At 33.8% G+C, this 24438-nt stretch overlaps 1 protein-coding gene across 1 annotated transcript in view; it reads right to left on the reverse strand.

Moving 5' to 3' along the window:
* Positions 1 to 9447: 9447 nt before the first annotated feature.
* The window catches only part of LOC129224654 (paired box protein Pax-6-like), a 163859-nt gene continuing 148868 nt past the window's right edge, over positions 9448 to 24438 (reverse strand). Inside the window, exons 6-10 of the mRNA XM_054859189.1 lie at positions 17020 to 17169; positions 14455 to 14537; positions 13482 to 13663; positions 11642 to 11880; positions 9448 to 9633 (exon numbers count right to left, since the gene is read on the reverse strand). Coding sequence (XP_054715164.1) covers positions 9548 to 9633; positions 11642 to 11880; positions 13482 to 13663; positions 14455 to 14537; positions 17020 to 17169 — 740 coding nt within the window. The 3' untranslated portion in view covers positions 9448 to 9547. The remainder of the gene's footprint in view (positions 9634 to 11641; positions 11881 to 13481; positions 13664 to 14454; positions 14538 to 17019; positions 17170 to 24438) is intronic.

Here is a 24438-nt window from a genome sequence, read left to right on the forward strand (position 1 = left end):
ATTTATATTCTATACGTACACTCAAATGTCGAATCATATATACGTACGTACTAATATGTTACTCTTGATTAAAATTTTGGACGTTTATGAAACGATTTTATTTTTCAATGATTGCAATATAATGAGTATTTGTTGTTCGTGTGAACGATTTACAAGTAGTACTTCTACGCTCTTAATTTTCGGTTCGATCGTGCTGCAGCAAATGTCAATTACATATTAAAATTACTGAGCAATCCAAGTAGATGAACGAAAATTAATGCATGAACAGACAAATTAAAGTCATGAACACATCTAAACTATGTTCAAAAGTTGAAATGTGATCTAATGTCTTAAAATACGAGTTTTAATCATTTTCAGAACTATTCAATGTGGAAAATGTTCCAAGACTTAGTTTTTTATAACTCAAAACAGTAAATAATAATGTATAAAATTATATCCAAAACTGCACACAACACCGAGGGGGGGGGGTTGGGGCTCAGCAACAGAAAGGGTGCCAATGTTCTGCCATAGGGTTCCATTTTTCACCGCGGTGCACGCTGGGTGAAGAAGGGTGCCAGTTTCAGCACCGTATAATATGCCGCTGGTGTGAACAAGCTTTTCACCCTTGAAAGGTGCCAAATGCAACCTGTAGTTTTAACAACGTAACCTTAAATGGGCGATATTTGAGCCTCCCATTTTATTTCTACTTACTCGCCTTGTAAATGGATGCGGTCATTGGGTACATGCATTTGCTCTTTGCCGATAAGCTAGTAACGTAGTAATTATTTATAATCAAACAAAGTTGACATTCTAAAAAAAAAAGATAGAAAAAATGTCGAATTCTCAATATTTTGTTCAAAAAGAAGGAGAAAAGAAATCAAAGGACAGGAGGAGGAAGAATTTTGAGTCGGTGAAAAGTCACAATGGGGAAAATTTAGAAACAGATATAGAATAATGCGGTGCTGTCTCCCCAAAAGGAGGCACATGCGACAAAATTATCAAGCATGTTTTTTTTTTTTTTTTTGCTTTTTCAGTTGGTTGACGACATATCGTTTGTCAGATACTGTAAGGTTCGAACGTTCGAGTCACCCTTTTGTCCTTACATTTCCAGGGATCAGCCTGAAATAGCAAGGGCAGGGTTCTTAAAGTGAGATTCGGATTGAAATTGACGCTTCCGGTTAATGAAGAAGCATTTTTGCACAAAATCAGAAATTTCAAGAATAGCTAAAAATAACCATTCGAAAAAAAACAACTCCAAACCATTACATAAATTTATGTAATATTTTAAAGTTATATTAGTTATGACTGGTTGGCAATATGAATTGCGGAATTGGAAAGTTAACCCTTTCTGATAATTTATTTTGCTCAGCACTTTGCTGAGTAAAACAAATTTTTCAACTTCGTTTTCCTATAGTCATAAAAAAGTAAGATTACATAGTCGACGTTCAATAAATGCCATCAAGTCAAAATAAAAATTGATTTGACGGCTTGCTGCAACGCATAAAAAATATACCCTTGTTAAAAATGTATTCTAAATTTATGACAGTATTTATATTTCTCTTTGGGGTTCCTTCTTTTTCGTTTATTAGTGAAAAACAATGAGCTTCAAAGGATTTAAATGTTTTCACATTCATCAAGACCTGGGTTTCAGGGTCGGAAGTTTTCAAAATTCCGACAGTCGAAGCTGGGGTCGGTCATTTTCCCTTCGACTTCGCAGTCCTTATTAATACTACTACGAGGGTCAGTTTTTTAATATCCGAACGGTTGTGACATAAAAACTACCAAAGGCAGACTAAAATTGCGTTTGGGGCTCATAACACTTGGAATCTATTTCCCCATCAAAGCAATAACTTATGTATTAAGAATTTTTCAATATTAAACTTAATGTTTTATAAATTCACTCTTCCTCCCTTCTTTAAAAAAAAAAAAAAAAAACTTGCTATACAGTTGAGGAATAGTGGCAGTTTAAGTTTTTTCACCAATTCGGAAGAATTGAAACCCGGCACTGATTTCAAATATTGCTTTTTATATACTGAAAGATATGTACAAAAAGTTGAGTTCTTATTTTCGTTACTGTTCCCTAATTTTAATGTTCAAGCATTAAAAAAGAGAATTGTTTAGCTATATAAAATTACACTTTATATACATTTAAATTACAAAATTCACTCAGAATTGAAATGAGTTTAATGTTGTATTTACAAATAAGAACTCCTTATATGATGTACAAAGTTTATTACAAATGATACACACAAAGCATTTATAAATAAAAATATACACAACAAAAACAAATAAAGTCACTGTTTTTTTATGTTACAATTCTCGAAAAAATCTGCGTGCTGTGCTATATACATAGAGGAAGACCACTTTAAAATTTACACATCGCACTTCAAACTCATTTGCGCAGAAAATCATTAAGCACAATTTGAAAAATTAGTTTTTTTTTTCATTTCTTGACCGGAAAAGGGTTGGAACTTTGGTTCTGCTCTGTTTTTAAACTTTGAATGTCGCTGAGGACTGATTTGATAATTTCATCAAGTCAATCTTATAAGTGATTGATTACAATTTCTGTGACACACTAATAATAATCAATCCTAAAAATATTTACAGAAATAATAACTTGATAATCCGGTACTTCTAGATTAATTTTTAAAAATAAGCAAAAATATTTTAAATTCCTGATTTTAAATACAACTTAATTTGTTTTGGGCTCAGTAAAAAGAAATAAAATTAAATTGTGGGTAAATTGATGTAGATTCTACACTAATTTCCCCACAATTTAATTTTACTTCTTAGAGTCTAATTTTAGAACAATTTAATTTTATTTCGTAGAATCTACTGTTCACAATGTTAAAAAAAAAATATTAGAAAAACGTAAAAATTCTTTAAATTAAAAACACACTGCTGCACTGTGTTTGAACGGATAGAATACTCACAGCACACTCTATTATCTTTTTTAGGATTAGCTTGAAAATCGGAGCTACAGTTCAGATTAAGCTGAGTGATTTCTACTGATGCGTTACACGTATACTCTTGCATGACATCTGTACGAATCCTTCAAGCCTGCAACTGCTGGAGGGTTCCAAAATTATCTGACTGTTAATTTCATTATGCCAAGAAAAACAGAGCACATTAAAATTTTATCACTTCATTCATATTGAATTACTAATTGTTGAAATTTGAGAGAAATGTGTATTTCCAATTATTTTATGATTTTCTATTTCGTGCTTATTGACTTTCTGCGTTCTATCCAACCATCGAACATCTAAATAGAATATGGACCGCGTTTAAAAAATCAAATATTTACAACTTTATACTGTACAATGGATCATCAATGATGAACGGCACTATCTTTCCTCTGAATTAAAATCACTAAAAACTGGCGACGCAGCAGATATGCCATGATTCTCAGGATATTTGGCAACCAAGACTTTTTTGTGCAATCGAGGAGCCAATTGATCTAAATTTAAAACGTATGACAGTTAAAAACGATGTTTAACAAGATGGCACTCGTTCTTGAATTTTCTTTAAATCATGTAGCAAAGAATGTGAGCCGAAATTATATTATCCCTTCGGACGAAACACGTCTCTTGAGCGAGTTTTTACTAAATGATTTGACCTTCGATCAGGCAGCCAAACCACCGGGCAAACCCTTCGTCAACCAATGAGAAGACTTCAATCTGTGGTCAAGTAGACCGGTAGTCAAGTAACTGGCGAATGTGGGCATTAGACGAATATAGATCAAAGTTTAGAGCAGGAATTAGTAAATGTAAGGAGCAAGTCTAATCATTTGCTTAGCAAAAGCTGATGCTAAGGTCCCAAGTTGCGTGACTCAACAACAACGGAGAGTTTACACGTTTTGCGAGAAACTAGTGAAAAAAAAACTTTTATTCCTAGTGATTTGCTTCAAAATCTATCACATGACTTGGGATCTTTTCTTCACGAATGAAAGTCGTCACTCCCTCCATTTTATCTCTTCTCAATGGTTCAGAGTCAGTAGTTGGCACTGTGCGTGAAAGTTTTGTCGGCCTGAGTATTTAAAATTTGTTGAAACATTTTGCAAGGAAAATGTTTTCTCTTTTGTATTTTACTTATTTTCAGCTAATCCAAAAACAAATACCTAAACATCAGTGAACCAGTGAGCAAAAATTGCAAAGGAAAAAGTTACTAGTCTCAAAGAGGGTTGTTCTCCAAAATAGTACAGAAAAGATCCGTTCGAAGGGTTAATGTACAAACAAAAAAATCGGTTTAAAAGTAAAGCTCTGATAAGATAAGCAAAGAAAAATAATTCACTAAATTTTCCCCCTTAATTTCGTGGTGTTATCTTTGTCGATCCTTAAAATTTGTCGATCCTTAAAATTTTGCTTATTGTATGCACGTCGAATTAGTTAGTCACATATAAGGTTTTATTTTAAGTCAAAACGTCTCACATGTGCGTTATCGTTGTAGCCATCAGGATCGAGTGTCATTTTTGTGATTGAGTGTAAAATGTAACGTGATGATTGTGAAAGTCAAGAATGAATGTGGCGATATTAAAAATATTTTACAAAGATTAAAAGTAAAAAAAAAAAAGTTGGGTCTACGAAAACTTGTGAATAATGGCACATCTGGTGCTTTCAAGCCTGACTCAGTTTAATATCCTGTACACACAGCCGTTATATATTTTAAATATAAATATTATATTTTTGTACACATCGCCGATTTTTTACTTAAATTCTTTGTTCTATCGTTGTCAAATACATCTAAGTACGAAAATATAATAATCTTTCTTCTACCCGATAATTCAAATAAAGATGATTGCAAAGAAAGGTAAATTCTGCAATGTATTTCGAAGTTGTGCAGTTCGAAATCGCCGTTTTTCTGCGAGCAAGAAATGGGAACGTGCAGGTGAGGTTCCTGTGACAATATGGACGAACTCCCCTTCTTCTTTTGAAATGTGGAAACGCTGAAACAGGGTTTTTTAATCAAATGCTAAAATCTGGTTTAAGGAGCTCATGATAAAACAAGGAGGAAAGTTAAACATATAATATTTTTCAAGGTTTAAGACTCCACTATTTCGAATGGTGCAAGTATCATACACCGTTAAAATGCTAAATTAGAAACTTAACTTCAAATGTCAAAGTGATTTTTTCAAGTTGTACTATCCGAGTTCTTAGTGATACATTTTAACAATTATATTAGCCATATAAATTGAAAATTGATAAAACTTTTTTCCTGCCTCTGAGTTTAGCTTTTTTTTTTATCTAATAAGAGGCTTATGAAGAAGAAAAATTAATTATATTACTCTGGACAGTTAAATCATGAAGAAGAAAACACGATTGCAGAATTTTACACCACTTTTTTACACATTATTTTTCACGCAATGTTATCGTAAATATTAACGAATGCCTTAATATATTTAGCAGAACAAAAGAAGAAAAACTGCGCTTGTGGATGGTAGTCACTAAAAGAAGAAAAAAGAAAAATACCGAACAAATGTTTTTTTTTTAAAGTGTTTTCCAGTTATTTCATACAAGTTGACTCTACTACGTTGAAACTTGACCTTGACCATGCTAACTTCTTTGTGTAATGTTCAGTGAAAAAAAAGACCCCTTATTGCCACAAGTTTGAATTGGAATATTTGAATAAAACCAGTACGAAAGAAACCTCACGCAACACATTACCAATCACCTTGCCCAATTACTCTCCAAAATGAACATAGTCAAGGTCAAGTTTCTACTCAGTAGAGCCACACTATCTTAAAGGCAATCTAAGGAAACCAAACATCAGTTGTTAATTGACATGCGTTCGCCTCCGGTACGCAAACCTGCTATGAATTGGGTAAAAAATCCTGGGGGGGGGGAGGGCTGCATAATATTCATTTTCTAAAAAGAAAACATTTAGTTATTTTACTTGCTGCATGAAAAAGAGAAAAAACTTTTAAAAGGGGACGTTTGCCTGAATCTGTTAAGAAACACTGCACTAAAACGTGGACGATGTTTCCATGATTGTTAGAATTCTGATGTACATACATTTTACATATGGTTCCGTATTGTACAGGGCAAATGCTGAGCAAGTTGAGCTCTATTTCGCCAGAAGGTTTTTTAGCCTCTCCATTTATTATCAAGTTTATTCTGACAGTTATAACAACTAAACCTGTCTATTTCGAATCATATTAATCCCAATAACTTTTGCATCATTCCCTATAGAGTGGTTTTCTTGGATTTTGTACTCAAAGTGACCATACAGCATATAAATTTAGAAACAATTGATTCGCTTTTGAGTTTTATTGTTTTGTAAATACAGCGCGAATAAGTTCTTGAAATTTTTTTATTTATTTATTTTTTTTTTATAAAGATTAAGTTTTGATTCATTTGCAAAAGAAATATATATTTAATTTAAAAAAAAGATTACATTTTGGTTGGTTTATTTGGTTTTTATGCCGCAAGAGCCCTTGAGGGCTATACTGAGCTAAACGATATTTTATTATATAGTATTTATTTTTCATTCAAGACTAAAGTCAAGTAAGTAAAAGTAAGCATATTTTGAAGTAGAAGGCATTAAACTTCAAGTATTAGTATTAAAAAAGGGCAGCCGATAAAAACATATAAACGTTAAAAACATTTAAACAAATTGAAGATAAAGAAGAAATGAACGAAACAATATCTTGAAAAATATGGAAAGGACGAAATCACATAATGACGAGACAAACACTAAATTAAAAAGGAGAATCCAATCTCCTGGAGTTTTTTATATTTTGGTAACAGATGGGGAAGTAATGATTCATTTATCTGATGTAAAAACAATTATTATTCCTAAGTAAAGAGAATGGTCACTATTATTAGGGAAGTTAGTTTAATCTCCCTTGATATTTTGATAAAAAGTAAAAAGTTTAAGAGTTGCGAAAAAAAAAAGCTCACTTGCTTCAAACCATTAAAAAAAACGAATTTAAAATCGCTAAAAAAATTACGTCAAAAAATACAGTGAAAATTCATTTAACATGAAGTAATAAAATACAGAAGAAATATTTTTAAAATTGCAACACACAAATTGGAATGATTCAATCAAGAAAGAAGATACGGGAAACGCTATTTTTGCAGATTTTTTGATTTTTTAAACTTTTACTAACTTACTCAAACAAAAAATTAAGATTCAAGCGTCAACGACTTCGTTAAAACATGCTTCATTCCCTTATTTTTCAGGGACATTTAACTTTAAAATCAATAAGTGGAATTATTATTCTAAAATTTTATGCTGCTTTTTTAGTCCCTTTTATTTCGCAATGATGTTCAAGATAGACAGGTTATTCTGCGTTTGGATGCTCAACCCGCCTCAAAAAATAAATGAATAAATTATTTTTTGCTAAAAATCTCCAAATGGGATAAACATTTAGCACAGTTCCGCCCTCTAGAGCAAGGCAGGCGTCAAATTTCGTTATCACAGAAAACTGATTTCTTCACAATGTCACTGATATTTTTACATTCAAATAAACAGTGGGAGGGTAATATCAAGTTGAATTGGCTAATTTTAGTCAAAACCAACAAACAATATGCACCCTTATCACTCCAAATAGTCTCAAATTTCTTTTACTTTTAAGAGAAAGTACCTATTGCACAATGAGGTGTGGTTAGGTTTTTTTTGCGCCAATGATATAATTTAATACTATTTGTGATAAGCACTTAATGCTCGAACGAAAAAAAAATTGTAAAGCAACCTAAGAATTTTGCTAAAAATATTTTTTATTCTTCAGGTTAAATAAGATTCTTCAAATTTACTAGTTGGATTGGGTTTCATTTTTACGAAATTTTTGCTTAAAAAAAAATCTCTCAACTCATGTTTAGAATTTTCTCAATAGTCGAAAAGAAGAAAAAAAAAAGACTAATATTTACATAAGATGGTTGCCTATGTAATGGTTTAAAAAAAATAAACAAATAAACAAACGACTTCAGACTTTTTACTCTATTATGTTCTTCAGCCCATATTTTGGAGGATTGATCTCGTTCTTAGCTTCAATCTATAACAAAAACAAATCTTATTTTTCACACAATATACTTTTAACTAAATTAAAAGTCGTCGAAGCTATTAATGAGGGACTCAGATTCATCAGAAGTAACTTTCAGTTCCTCTAAAATCATCGTAAATTACAGACTATTTAAAAACTATGAATCTCCGGATAAAGTTAAAACTAATTTATGACAGAAATTCTTTTCTTTCCATTTTAAAATATATATATATGCTTTCAATCCACAAATGTTTTCACTTTTTTTTTTCCACGTTTAATGTGGAGAAAAAGTTACAGAATTGAAAAAATTCTAAAACAGTTTCTTCTCCTAAAATTTCGGAGACGAAATAAAATAGATGAATTTTAATGGGGAATGAAGCTGAATAAATGTGAATAAACAATGGACATGAAGTGAAACTATAAAAGTCACAGTGGCATCTTGTTTCTCTTTTCTGTTTAAAGTAAGTTAGACACAAAAACCATCGACACTGAAAATAGCAATCCTGTTTCGCTTAAATTTGCTATGAAAATTACATACGCAAGTATCAGGTTTACGTGAATATTTTCTTCAGCACAAGAAAAGAGAACCAAGGAAAAGTCCGAGCCACGTGTAAGCATTTCTCATTGCATATTTGGGCCAAACAATGGTGGACTTGTCGATGTATTATTGCCGACTTAAAGGTGGTTATTTAAATATACACGAGCAAGCTTATGAAATGCTTAGCAGAAACCTTGTTTTAAAGACACGGTCAACTATGATTTCTCGAAAAAATATATGTTGCTATTTAAATCAATAATCCTAGTAAACACAGATAATGTATTCTTGAATTGTCATAATTGACGAAAATGAGGAAATAATTTTTCGAGGAACCAAGACAGTCATTAGGGTTGTTTCAGAGTTTATCAATGTCAATATTGGTGCATATTCAATCCTAATTACTTGGGGGGAATAAGAGAGAAGTGATTGGAGTGATATGGGTTGCATGTGAATCATCAATCTGGACTTTCATCCATGTAGAATCCTGAGCTTAACCTCTTAATGTCTTATTTAATTGGCACCTCACTCAAAATTTTAAATAAACCTTCCAGTTCTTAATTGCAAGACATCTTGTTATCAAAGAAATCATTTACAAAAAAAGGTCACGGGTGATTTGCACATAGTAAAAAGAATTTTTAGCCAAGTAAGTCTCATTATTGAATCCAAAGCAAAACTCGAGTCGCTGCAGTAATTGTCCCTGTTTTAACACTTTGAATGACGAGATATCTTGCCATTTATAGCGGGATAGTTAGGAACATAATGTTTCGGACTTATTCAAGAAAGTACACGTGTTTTACATTGCATCATATCGTTTTACACATTCTGTGCACTTTCGAAAATAAAAAATAAGTTCTTGGAATCGTTTGAAACGTTTGGAATTTAGTTTTGTATTGTGACAGATAAGGTGGGAGATCGCTAAAGAGACCGCTTCAGATGCCCGTTTGCTGCTCGACCAACGATGTCCTGATGTCCTGGTAGAAGCCCTTCGCGCTCTTCTGATCAGACCGACTGAGCCACAGACCAAGGGCGGAGTCTGTGGTGGGTGGGTGATGTCACTGGAGCCGAGTCCAGTAGTTGTTCAGGTCGTTGGTCTGTCCGGGCACTTGGACGGGCACAGAAACTCCGGGCGAGATTAGTCCTGAAACGAAGAAAAAACAATTTAGCCAAATGAATAATAGGTGACATATATTCAAACTGACAATCATTAAAACACAATTGAAGGGTGTTATGTACTCGCACACATGAATCATCTATAGTAGACAAGTAGTAGACAACTATTTGCTCTTCATAAATAAAGTGAGAAACGTTAAAACACAGAACAAAAATAACACAAGCAATATCTAGTTGGTAAGTCCCATAAGTTCTGGTACTACGGTCACCAATGACAGCCAAAACATTTAGTTTTATTTATTTATTATTATTATTTATTTATTTTTTTTTTATTTTTATTTTTTTTTTATTTATTTATTTATTTATTTATTTTTTTTTTTGAAATAGATTTGAGCATTTCCCCTCGAGAATTCCACTCGTGTGATGTGTTTAAATTGAAAGCTCCAGACAATTTTGTTAGACTCTATTCAAAGCTCTTCTGCAATGTCATCAGATGCATTGATTTTCAAGATCAACGCTGAAACATTAAATTTTGTCAGCGTATGGTTATTAAAACACCTTCAGAGACTAAAGATGCTAAAGAAGGTGTACGGTGGCTCCATGATGGTGAGATTGAAGTTGAAGATGAACGAATGGGACCTCGGCAGTTTAAATACGGACAAGAAGAAAAAGTAATATGAGCGCATTGCCGCACCAGCGACAGCAACAATCTTCGCGAAGGCTGTTGTCAAAAGCTTGAGATTGAGAACATCACCAAGGCCACTCAGTTAGCAAAGATAGCCAGCGTATTGGTGAAGAATCTTCACATGCATCGAATGTCCCATTCAGAGCTGTGTCCAAGGGGAGGGTTTTAGGGGTTAAACCCCTCCCATTGAAAGAAAAAAATCAATGAATCATTAAACGATTTTCCAAAATGTATTTTATGTTTTAATTAATTTTAGAGTTAAACTCTGACACAGTATTCACCCTCTTTAATATTTCCCCATGTTTAACAATTAGCATTTCCTCAATTGTAGGATTCCCAAGCCCCTTCGCTTCTAAGTACTTGAAAAAATTAACGACGAAGGAATGGCTGAAGAGTCCGGCAATGCTGTAAGCATGCAGGGGAAAATTATTTAAAAGAATATTAGACAATGAAGTAGCCCCCCCCCCCCCCCAAAAAAAAAAAAACTTAATGGCAGGGAAAATGGTTACTTTGCTTACTGTTAGGTTTTTTTATGGTTACACCTTTAGTGTTGGATGAATTAGTCGTTTCACACATTAGAAAAGTGTTTCTATGCGAAACAGCAATTTCTTTTAAATAAAATTTTTATTTTCATTAAATTCCTGTTCAATGTTATTTGATGGAAAAACAAAAGAAAAAAAAAGAAAGAAACTAGCATTAGGTGGCATAAAAGAAATATGTGTGCTTTTACAAAATGTTCAACTGTACAAATAAGATTTCATTAAAAAAAAAACACACAAAACGTATATAAAAAAAAAGCCTAGTTATCGAACTAAAATGACCTATTCAACACGCGTAGTTAGTTTTCCTTTGACAACGTAAGTTACAAAGGTAAAAAGTTTCAACCCCTCCCTTTATGAAATCCTGGACACGGGCCTGGTCCCATTATATTAATCCACGTCTTTTGACCAGAGCGTTCAGCTTTAAGGTTCTTGCTCGTCTTTAGAGCGCTAAGCACTTTCGATCGCCCCATTTTGGAACCACTTTATACTTTCCTCAGCATCTATAAATTCCCTGGATGAGTTAGAAGGAAGCCCTAACAAAATTTTACGTTTCAGCGTTGGTCTTGTAACCACATATTTCTTGCATTGCAGAAGAGCTTTGATACCAATTATAAAGTGGGGGAAATCGTCAAGGAAATGGTTATTTTAACTTTTGAGCAGATCTCTATCACTAGTTAAGATATGTCTACGAAGTATTAAGCAAAAATAGCAAAGAGTGAAACATTTAGAAAACTGTAGAAAAGAAATTAAAAGAATTGTCACGCAACTCCAAAGGTTGGACTGATTTTCCAATCGAAATCTCTTCTCACCTGTGGATGCTGCTGCTGTGCCGTTGTTGGAAAACTGGCTGTTGACGGCCGAGGGCTGCATGGCGTGTGGAGTTTGGGGCGCTGCAGGACTCCTCGTGTAGTTGCCCAGGCTCAGAGGGTCGTAGGCGCGCGGGGGTCCCCCTGGTGGTGGAGGTAGCATGCATGAGTACGAGGCCGTTTGCTGTTGCAGGCACGAACTGGGAGCCATGCTACTGGAGTAGGTCGGCATCGACGCCATGCTGCGGAAAAGGAAAGAGAAAAAAAAAAGTCAAAATATGGATTTGAAAAAATAATTCTGAATTCAAAACTGAAATGGCTTTACTGTTGACATAATGCATGGGCTCTAAACCTTTTAGGCTCTCTGACCCATTTAAACCCTCACATAAAGTAGTGCCTCGCAGGTTGAGAACCCCTGATAGAAAAAAACATTACAGGAATAAAACATAATTTTTATCCCAAAACTCAGAATACCAAAATGAAACCAAGCTCAATCGTAATTCTGTTAACGGCAGAAATCCAAGATGTTTTAATTTTGTCCCCAAACATAAAGAGCCGCTTACGGTGTTATTTTTGTTATAAGTTATTTAGTTAGGGGTTTTATATATATATGTACACACACACACACATATATATATATATATATATATATATATATATATATATATATATATATATATATATATATATATATATATATATAATACATTCATATATTGTACATTATTTACTTACTGTCAGAAAAAAAAAGTCAAAACTAGGAGAGCTGACTTTAATTCAGAGAAAGATTTATCTGATAAAAAAATAAATGTTGGTTTGCGTTTCACTAGGCTAGTTTAGTTTTAAACAGAACTTCAGGTAACTGTTGAATCACGGGCCCGTTATTGCAAAAAATCAGAATACTAAAAGTTCCAGACGAATCATGTCTTTTAATTTTCCTCCAAAAAATCGCATTTTTTATCAGTAAAAACTGTTTTGAAAACATGTTTTTAAATTTTACTCGAAAAAAAAATTGACAAAATTTGAGACAAACTGTTTTTTTTTTCTTCATAATGGTATTTTCGTCGTACATAATTGCGTTGAAATCTGTCTGCGGTGTCATCAACTTATGTTAAACTCTTATGTCGGAAAAATTCTGGTCACAGTACGTGTTTTAATGTAAACTTTTTTAATAGAATCATAGAAAATTAAATGTCTTATAATGGAAAAAAATGACCAAAGCAAATATCTCATCCACTTTAGCTCCTATCGTCTTTCCTTGTTCAAAAACTTCTTTGAAAAATTGAGAGTGACATGAGCCTAAACCCTATACTCAAGACTTCATTGTGATTTTTATATTGCTTTAAAAGATTTATAATTAATAAAACTTTAAATTGCTCGACCACCGATGAGATGAAAAAGTGAACATCCGGCGCAACCAGACCTGTCTATTACTTTGCAGGGATGCCATATTGCCGAATTCGAAGCAGAGGCACACTGAAATGAACGAAACTCCCTCCTTATCCCTTGCCAGACTCATTCAGATAGAATCATTTCAGCTGACCGCCTGCCAATTTTCCATGCTAAACGTGGTCGAACAGTTTAAAAGTACGCTGAAAACAGTATTAAAGCTAGTCCTGAGCTTAAGCTAGTTCATCCTAGTACTGAGCAAATTACAGGATTGCTCAACTGCTCATGATATTCGGCAGAAAATGTATTTATACTTCACGACGTAACACTCAGGGTGACCATGCTCAACCTAGATGGGGCTAAACAATCTTAAAAAGCTGAATACAACCAACAATGAACAATTTATAAAAGGTTAGATTCATGAGCAAAATATGCGTTATGATGGAATACGAACCCAGACCTGTATGTGTCTGGCATGCTAGCCATGGATTGGGCAATGGTGGGGTAAAGAGAGTTCGCGAAAGGGCTGTTGAGCGGGATCCGCCCCGGCGCAGACGCCACCTGTTCTGCCGCCCTCCGCTGGTTGCGTAGTTTCTCTTCTCGACGCCACTTGGCGCGACGGTTCGAAAACCACACCTGTAAAGACAAATAAAATTTTGCTAAGAAAGCCAACTACAACCATTAAACACAAATTGGTTTAAATATTACTCTTTTTTTTTCGACTTGTCATTTCAAGTCTCTTTTAAAATACATTTTTTTTTCTTGTCGACGTTCTGCACTTTTACATTAATGCAAATTCTTTTACAATATTAACACTATTATTACCTATGACATTTCAATATCAATTGAATCAAGTTCTTCTCTTCTTATTTCTGCAATATGATTAAGAGAAACCTTCTGTACTTAAATTTAGATTCAGACATTTTTTTGCTGGAATAATTTTTCTAACTTAAGGGCGGTCTACAAATGATGTCACGCTTTGTAGGGAGAGGGGGTAGTAAAAACGCTACATTTTGTGACAAGGAGAATGGGGGGTAACAACAAGAAATGTGGAAAAAATGGCACAAAATTCTATAAGTGTGTCTTCCTCTTCATAATTTCTAAGGGGCTCTCCACAAATGATGTCACGCTTTGAGAGGGGAGAGGACTCGTGAAGTTGTAACACTTTGGGACCAAGGGGAAGAAGAAGGTAGGTAACAAGAAGTGTGACATCACGCATTTTTCATAACACTATGCTTATGAAAAACAGCAGTGTGACACTTTGTGATACATGTAGAAGGAGGGGGGGATGAATTACCATCTAAATTTAACTGACCATATTTTGAAGATTGAAAACTCAAACTTTTGGAATAGGGATTTGTTTTGTAATAAAAATTATATTTTAGAAAACTTTCAGTTAAAAAAAAAAAAAGCTGAAAGTTGCTTACCTGTATTCTTGCTTCGGGAAGATCAATTTTAGCCGCTAGCCTTTCTCGAGCAAAAACATCAGGATAATGTGTTCTTTCGAATTCTGAAATAAAAATTCGGAATCAGCAAATGGTCATCTCAGCTGCATTGGATACCATCAACGCAAAATAAATTTCAAAAAACTTAGTTCTAAAATTAATTCTAATAGCCACTAAATTTCTAACTTATCAAGAAAAATATTTTTCAGTCATAGTAGTTATTCCACTTTTTGTCAGTAAAGAGGAGCAGAAAAAAAAAGCTTTAAGATTTACTACTATTGTTAATTATTTATTTATTTTTTTTACCAACTGTAGCATAAGAAGCTCGTTTGTAAACTAAAGTTTTCCAGGTCTATGTGTTGCACCCTTCTTTCAAAAGTGACTTCTTTGGCGTTCCTTTTAGCTCTTCAAATTTTAAAAGTATGATGCTTGTAAAATAAGCATCAGATAAACTTGTGTCATGCTTATTTAAGAAGTGAACATTTATTCCAGGCTAGTTGAGTTGATTCCTAGCTACTTCTACAGTTGGATAAATAAAATGTAAGAACAAAAACAAATGAAAAAAACCGCCCAAGTGCAACCCCCGTAAACTGACCTTCAAATTTCGACTTAATGCGACATAAACTAACGATCAATTTATCTATGTGTTTTCATTCATTTTAGTCAAATATATATTAGTATTATACTGAAGTTTTGGAGTGGGTACTCCTTCAAAATACTTTATGAGCAAAATAACTGTATCCTTAAAAAATCGAAGCGAAACATTATAAAATTGTCACTAATAAAGTCATTTTAGTATATTTCACGTGACTTTCCATTTCTTTGAAAAACTCTTTCAAATCATAGTTTTTGTAAAAAACAAAACTATTACGTTTTTGAGTCAATACCTTCAAAGCAATGTCAGAAAATTTACACTAGAGTTTTGTTATTGCAAATTTCTTTTCCACATAGTCTATACATAATATATATACCAAGTTTCAATGACTGACATCGATTAGACCGAGTTGTACGTAGGTTTAAATAAGGCATCTTCAATTATAACCACCCTGTACAGCTCTCTAACCCCCATCAACGTTTATCATTCTTGATGGTAGTGAATGCAGAGATAACCAGTGATATGTCCAGTGTGGTCCTAATATCATGATATAAATTAAACGATCGTTGTAGAGAGACCAAAAGGCAAGAACATTAAACCTATTTTATTAAATATAGAGATTTAAATAAAATTTAACATAAAAGTGCTTGAAATGTCTACCGTCCCTGACTATAGTGTTGCAAATCCAGTTCCGAAATTGCGCAGACAATCAAAACTGGAGCCATTGGGATACGGAAAATCCTTATTTCTATGTCGTCCCAACTCTCCATCTACAAAGGAAACGGTGTGATCGTGATCAGAAGCAGAATCTCCAATCAATCAGAATCTATAGGAATCTCATTGATTCACTGGAGGACCTGAAATCGGCCATCAGAAGGGAGATTAATGCACTTGAGCGTGGTTTCGGAACCGGCGCTTTATAACAAACATTCGGGGATGGTCGACATTTCGAGCATTAAACAACACTTCAAGCATCATCTCAAATGTCGTATCTTTATTCAATGGAATAGGTTTTCTGTTCTTGCATGTTGTCTTTTTCCAACAACAATCGTTTACATACTATCATCTTTTTGGACCAACCTGTATATGAACTGATGGTGCCAAACAATCATGAGACATTCCTTTTTGTCTAGAGCAGAGTTTCTTAAATTGTGTTCCGCGGAACCCCAGGGTTCCATGGAGATCACTCAAGGGTTACACAAAATTTGAATTTTTTTTTTTTTTTTTTTTTTTTTTACATAGCAGTCAAATTAGTCACTTAAAAATTAGGTTTGCGCTGAATATCTAATGAGTACTTTCCGCTGAGAAAATATCAATCGTGGATTAAAAAGCCATTTTATTATCAAGTATAATCTTCAATTAAGTCAACTCTATAAAACGACTTTTTTATTTAAATGGCAAATTATCCTTCCATGCACCAGAAATTTAAAATAATATCATCCAGTGAAATTCTGGTGCAATTTTAAAGAGGATTGTTCTCAACTGTCACGAAATTTCTTGTTGGCATTTTCACTACTTGCAACTAAGTGTATGTTTTCAGTTTATCTGTCAACAAAACTAAGTATCACCACAGACATAATGCTGAACCTGATCCGAGAATGCATTCCCCCCCTCCCCCCAGAAAGCCTGATATTAAGGATGTATCTGTCATAGTACAAATTAGGAACTACACATATCATTTAAATAAAAACTTTAAAATTTTCTTTGAAACGAGTTGTAGATAGTATTCAGAGAAAGTCGAGTAATTTTTTAAAGTAGTGTTTTAATTCGAAAAATATTTTTTAAACACAAAAAAGCGCGTTTATTGAAAATAAAACATACCTAGATGTTGCATGCAAACTACGCTTTTTATGATCACAGGAGTTCCACGAAGAAAGTGGGCATTCAAAAGGGTTACACTTATCAAACAAATTAAGAAACGCTGGTCTAGAGAGAACGAGGATGAGCCTCACCTTTCTCTAGCGCCTCTATCTGCTCGGGGGTGAAAGACGTCCGGTTCCTCTGAAGTTTCCTTTTGAGCCGTAACCGGGCAGCCGAGTCTCCATCCTCGCCACCGCTCACACTCTGGTCACTGGGGGTGGAAGCCTCCGTCACGCTGCCCTCTAGACAGACAAATATAAAACAGACTTAATACAGTCTTCAAAAATGTAAGCCATAGCTTATGCTCTTTCCGTTTTTACATCCATTTTGATCCCATTCATTTTTGATATATACAACTGCTATTTGTGAATTCAATCTGAAATAGTTCGACTTATTTTATGTCTTAAAAAAAAGAGAAAGGAATCCTTTCACTTTATATTGTTGCCCGTTTTTGATGGAGAAATCGAAGATCTTGCATTTTGAGTTCTTGTGAATTCATTAATAAAAATCTGGCAATAAAAAAAAAATCTTTATTTTTTGTTTGTAGTTTTTCCCTTTATCGAAAATGAAAATATTTTCTGGAAAATGTCAAAAACACTTCTTGTCATCTTAGCTCTCATCAAGAAGACGTCGAAACTTAATTCGTCACATCTTCGATATTAAAACACTTTTTTCCCCTTTATTTTTCAATATTTTTTGTATAACTGAGAAAAAGTTTTCTAAGATAAATCTGTCCTTTCATTTGGCATTTGGCGGGATGGAAGGGAGGTGGGAGGACAGTGCTAACTGTCAAGCAAAAGCGGTCACCACGCTTTCCTGCACACGCGAAAAACTGGTAACGATTTTTAAAGACGACGACATAAAAACCTATACGACCACATCTGTAAAAACCGCAAAAGTGACAGATATGTGTACGGTAGAGAAAAGAAGATGGCTATATTTATAGCTTCCTGCGAGCTACTTTTTATACGATAGGCCTCTTCGTATAGATATATAATATAAATCTTAGCGGACGGACGGGAAAGAATGTCAACTGTTTTCTCAAAAAGGAAACGTGGGCTAGTATGGAATGTCGCTTTCTAACGATAAACGGAGAAATAATGTTTCGCTGCATCCACGCCCCAATTTTTTTTTTTTTTTTTTCGAAAAGGTTTCCGCGGAGCTAAACCTTTTTGATTTCTGCCTCTAGGCTGTGTTCGATTTCCAATGGAGATTGTTCCTTGGGAACTCGCCTCGCCCCCCCCCCCCCTGCACCCACTCTGTTTATCTTCGGTTGAAAGGGGGAGGGGGTGATGATGATGATTGTGACAGTGGTTCCAGTCGTTACCCCCGATAAAGTGAAGTTTTTCATTTCTGTTTTTCTTATTTATTTAATCTCAAATTCTTTTTTTTTTCCGAATTCGAATGTTTTCCTCCAGGCAATTCTGTTTCTTCGGGTGTGTTGTGATTTCTCTCTCTCTCTCTCTTTCTCTATTTTTTTTATTTTTCTGAATTCTCGTAGGTCTGCGCCTTATCTTTCATTTTGAAACATTTTGTTGCTTTGCGAAGGATTATCGGTAGTTCGATCCATAACATTTGAAAAGAAAGTATCCTTTAAAAAAAGAAAAAAAAACTTTCCGGCAATTGTTTCCGTCTGTTGTGTGTTGAAAGTACAGTAGGAATCTTTCATTATTTAGAAAGAAACTGACGAAAAGAAATTGGAAAATGTTTTCAGCGTCAGTATCGGAAACAGCCCTCAGTTCAGGCTTCAAAAGCAATTAAGAACTTTTGTTTACTGATTTCATTGTTTTGATGGAATGTCTTAGTAGAAAAACAATATGAATGAAATTAATCTGTATAGAGTAGACACAGGTTTTGGTCGAACATACTGGGACGGAATTTCTCATTGGAAAAAAAAAAGTGAGGAAGTGGTGCTCTAATCACAAGCCTAATAATTGAAAGAACTTTTTAGAAAAAGGAGGCAGCGTCACTTTTTGCTTTGGAGAGTTACATAACATGTTATTACGTAAAATGAATATTTTATTCAAATGTCACTGAAATTGGTTTCATCGAGACAAATTCAAATGGTATTGAATCCTTACAGACAATACTTCTAGACAGAATTAAAAATAAATTCGGAAGGTTTTTTTTTTTTTTTTGTGTGTGATTCCTGAAAGTTTTTTTTTTTTTTTTTTTTTTGATAGACCTGTTCTTTTTCTGCACCATGGTCTTTTTCAAAGCATAAAAAAACTATTCCTCCAATATACAGCAAATAATAAGTTTTTTAACTCATCTTAATAAAACTTTTTTTTTTTTTTTTGAACGTTCGGCTGAACCATTCGTAATAGTTTATTTATTTATCTTGTACTGTTGTTCGAATAAGTTGCTTCTTATCGACTAGTTACTATTAAATTATATTTCATTGGACTTAAAATGACTCATACGACTTTCGTACGGTAAAACGATTCCTATTACTTTCTTTCTTTACACATAAATTGAGGTCTCTGCGATTCCACAAAGGACGCTTATACCGCTGTTAATTCACAATATTATTCCAATTTTTTATTCCAAGCACAGTACACATGAAAGATTTAAACATACAAAGAAGGTAAGGATGAGAAACTTAAGTGAGAAACAGATCATTCTTGCAGTCAACAAGCTATTGACAGAGCAAAAATTACTGCAGGCATTGCATGCGCCATTGGAGATAGAAAGCTTTGCGATTAAAAACAGCTTTTAATAGCTCTTTGTTTGTCCACTGAAGCTTGAAGCAACGGTTCTTTATAATTTCATGTTGCACACATACGCTGATTGCTTTCTTTATTAAACTAGACGTTACATCTCTTTGTGTAGTACAGATCTTTATGACTTACACCAACAATTTCTGCACTCTTTAAACTACCGCCTCCCCACTCAAAAAAAAAAAAAAAAAAAGAAGATAGACAACTACAGGTGCTTATTCCCACTACACTAAGTTTAGAGGAATATATATACTATAATCCAATCCTGTAAGAGTACATAAGTGTGTCCGTAATTAAATAGATAATTACAGCTGTCCTTCAGGCGAATAAAAAATTAAATTTATAAATTTACTCACACATATATATTTCATCAAAATTCAGCAATTTCAATATTTATACAAATGAAATACATCTGGTATTTTTTGGGGAAAAAAGTACCCTTCCCTTGTTCGAAGATCAAATCGCAGGAAAAAAAAAAACATCCAAGGAAGCGCAGATTTAGCAGAATCACAAGGGTCAGCGATACCCTCCGGACATTATCGAGTCACGTGACCCTCTGAAAGAACAGAGGTCAAGGGGAGAGATCCCTGGATGAGCGGTTGCCATGGTAAAACGATCACGGGAGAAGATGTACAAGACGATCCAGCGTCATAAAAAGAAGAAAAATTAATTGACTTCGCAATCGTTCTTGCCATGTTTTTCTACAATATACACCAAAATTTCCAGTTTTAACATTTAGCAAGTCAGCTTCCAAATTAAATCACAAATACCAGAAAACAAATTCTTGATAGAGGAATTTAGTTTTATAGAAATTCCAACTATAATTATTATTTTGGATGATGTTAATAGTAGATACTGTAGGAATCAAAAGTCTTTAAAATAACGTTTCTCTAAAAAGTAATGTATAACGATAAAAATATCAAGAATAACTCTAAAGTTTAAATTGACTACACTTTTAAAAAAAACTGAAAATTCAGGTGGTTTTCTGACTGATTTTAACAGAATATTTCCGTAATGCTTCAAAACGTATTTTTTCCTTACAATAACAGAAACATCCCGAAAGGAAAGAACGAAAACAGAATTTTTCCATTTCTAGGGTTGCCGCTGTGCTGTACTTTGCTCTGATTAGCCTTCAAGTCATGATAAACATCACTTTTGATAGTGCTTATAATTCGCACTGTTACATTTTGCTAATTAAAAGCATATTTAGAATAACAACTCAGATGCTGTAGACAAAATAAATAGCTTGCTATTTCATGTCAGGAGAGTAATAGTACTCGTATGTCGAAATTGTTTATACGCCTTTGAGCTTTGTAGGTTTGGAAAAATGTTAGCGCCATTTTTAGACTGGCAGATGTGTTTTGATCGCCCAGGTGATTTGATGTGGGTTTTACTGAGTCAGTATTAGAATATTCTTGTGGTTTTAATATTTTGCTCCATACTTTGAACAATTCTATTCGTTAGTCATATAGTGTGCTCTATCAGTGAGAATAATTTTAGGATCTCGTGTTATCAATTTAAAATAAAGCCTATTGGATTAGTTATATCCAGATGCAATGGAGATACATTCAGCACCGCTGGTCACATGTAAGTGTTGTTGAATATCTTTGTCCATGTTAATATACAAATGTATTTTCCTTATTAATATGCATTTGATAGAATTCCGATGTTAGTTTATTTAGAATTTATAGAGCTATTATTAAGTTATTTTTTATTGCTCTAACGCATTGCATTCTTGAAAGTCATATTAATACGCTAAATGCCAACATTTCGTATCTACCGGAGAGGTGTGCGAGCAAGATAGGAAAAATCACTTAGTTTTTGGGGGGGTTTTTTTCGCTTTACAGTTTGGAATACTGAAGGTAACTATTTTAAATCTCTAAATAAAGGTGTATTAATGATCTTCGAAAATACAATGAAAGTTTTGGAACAATAAGTACTTAATTTAATTTGTTAGGCTCTTATCCAACAACTTGTTTGAGATTATTGAACTGATTGATATGCTTAAGTATGATGATTATGTACTAAAAATCTATGTTGCGATTCCAATGAGTGAAAAATTGGGATATCGTTGGGGGGGGGGGGGGTAGGCATGCACATCTGAATCAAAAATTCTTCACGTGCATGTCAATGATTCTGTTTTTAAATACAATAGATATGCGGTACTCTCTATCAGGTATATTATAAAATAACGTCAACCTGTTTTTAATAGTGTTTTATTTGACATATTCTGCAAATAAAAATATCATATTTTTCATGTCTGTTTTTCCATGCCACCCCAGTCACTGTACGACGAAAGGAATATCGAACAGTATCAGCAGTGATAATTGGTGTTATATTCAAATCCATCAATTTTTCTGCTGGTACTATTTGATTGATTTGATTCATCTGAAGTTGATATAAAAAGTTTTGGTCAGTCATGGATGCTCGGAGTAGGATTATATTAGGTAAGTTCTCTCTCCAGTTATTAATTTCAAAAATCTTTGAGTAACAAATGCAAATAAAAAAAAGTAATAATTTTAGAACAGTTAACTATATCTGTATTATATATAATTTTAAAGAACTAAATTTTTAATGAAACGAAAAGTCAATACTTGACATAACTTTTTAAATATTTTTTGAAAATAAAATCTTTTTACTTAAATATGGAAAAGTGAGAAATGGAAAAAATATCGCAATGAAAAAATAAGGAACGTAAATTCTGTTAAAACACAGAAAGATCGTAAATGAACGGAAAAATAAGAAATGGAATTTTCGCTCAGTCACGGGAAATTTATAAACGGAAAACTACAACTACGGAGAAATAAGAAATGGAACTTCTGTTAAGTCACGGAAAGCCATTGAACGTAAACGTAATATTTACGGCAACTTTGCTGCCGGTACTTTCTCCGTTATTTCAGGAAATTTTTTTAACAGTGTACATCTTAAAATCTGAATTTTATTCCTTGATTTTTGCCAAATACTCATTTTTGTTTTAATGCTGATAGATTTATGACTTAATGAACTAGTGATGACTTCTTAATACTCTTTAAAGTGCTTTTCGTTCAATCTAAGAAATAGAAAGTTTATAATAAAGTATTTTTTCGACTCTTCCGCCACGTGCATATACTACGAACGTATATAGACAGCCAAAAAAATTCATTTTGACAATGCCCGAGTAAATTGTCACAAGTTTTTTCGTGACGTCTATGCACGTATGTGTTTAAGTACCTATAAACTTAAAAACGAAAGATATTTAAAATTTTGTATTTAAACTCTGAATGGAGCCTATTTGTGCCCCTTCCCTTTTGGTTGCATTCAGATGTTCCAAAAGGAACTTTTTACACCTTTTTTGGAGGGAGGAGGGTAAATCGTAGTTAATTTCAATGCAGACTTATGTAATGCTAGAACTTGGTGACCACAAGGCGATAAATCGCCAACCGGCTACGAATTTGGCAAAAAAAGGAAAGAAAGAAAAAAACTTTGTGTCTGGTTTTTATTTTGTGCAATTGGTGATGTTTAGTGAATAATCCAATGAATCATGTTAAATTTGTCAATATTAGAAAAAAAATCTGTGTACAAAAACTTTTTTCCATCGGTTCTGGACAAACTAGAAGTGTAAGTACGCATAGGGTTTTTTCTTGCTCACTCTGAGGCACTATCATTTATATTTTTTTTTCTTTATGCACTATTTATATTAAGCTTGCTGCAATTTTAGACGCTAATAAAAGCATCACCTTTCTTTACATTTTAAAGCACCGTTCACTTCGTTTACCATACTTTTATGTGTGTAGAAAACTGTCTAAAAAGAACTGTTGCTTCTAACGCTCATATATGAGTACATGCACCCATTCTTTTGAGTTGTTAAAAAACATCGATTTATTTAATAGATGTAAAATTAAGTAATGTGGGGTCCACACTAGATTTTTTTTCTCCTAGCATGGATATATTTTTCATAGCTGTATCAAATTGTCTCCAATGAACTGGCTTTTTGGTCAATGTAAATAAATGGGCTCATATTTGTGTTTCTGCGCGGTGCTTATGAGGATAGGCTGTTTTCTTGGGGTTCCACATCTACTGCAGGCTGTTTGTTCTTAAAGTATTGTGACTTTTAAGACCGGGAAGAAAATAATTCTATGCCGCAGTTTCAGGAAATAAATAAAGCTAAACATCTTTAAATCACGTCTAGTTCTCTACTTTCAGCTTTATTTCTGGTTCAGGATGTTTATGAAACATAAACTATGGACCAAAAGTTGCAGAAACAAAACCTTCTTGATGAGAAAAATCTTCTTCCCTGATAGTGGTGTCCTTAGCGTGATTTGGATTCCCGCCCCAGCCCAGTCGACAGATAACCGCCCCGGGGCGCTCCCATCCATGAACGACGTTTATCTTTATTTCCGCGGATGACCACTTCACCCTTTCCCTCCTTTCTGCCCCTTATCTTGGTTCGTCCGCTCGACCGCGTCCTTCTCCCAATTCCGAAAATGGCGTCGTCCTCCGCTATCGTCTGTAATCGTACCTGTACACTCTTTGATGTCGCCATTAACCCGCTCCTTATTGCCCGGCTGCACAAATAATGAGTAGACCGAGTACCAGTGTGGTTAAGTTTAGGGGGAATGTGCCCATCTGAGGATTTTTGGGCGACGTTGCCCCCAGGAAAGTTCATCTAAAGAAATTTCTCCGATTTTAAATTTCATTGCCACAATTTAAAGGGGAAGAAATATTTGCGGAGTCTACTTTTTATTAGTTATTCTATCATTCAGTCTCTTTCAGTACTCTTATGCAATAAATTCTTTTCTGTCTCATCATTTG

This window comes from Uloborus diversus, chromosome 1, assembly GCF_026930045.1.
Source record: "Uloborus diversus isolate 005 chromosome 1, Udiv.v.3.1, whole genome shotgun sequence".
Taxonomy (NCBI): domain Eukaryota; kingdom Metazoa; phylum Arthropoda; class Arachnida; order Araneae; family Uloboridae; genus Uloborus; species Uloborus diversus.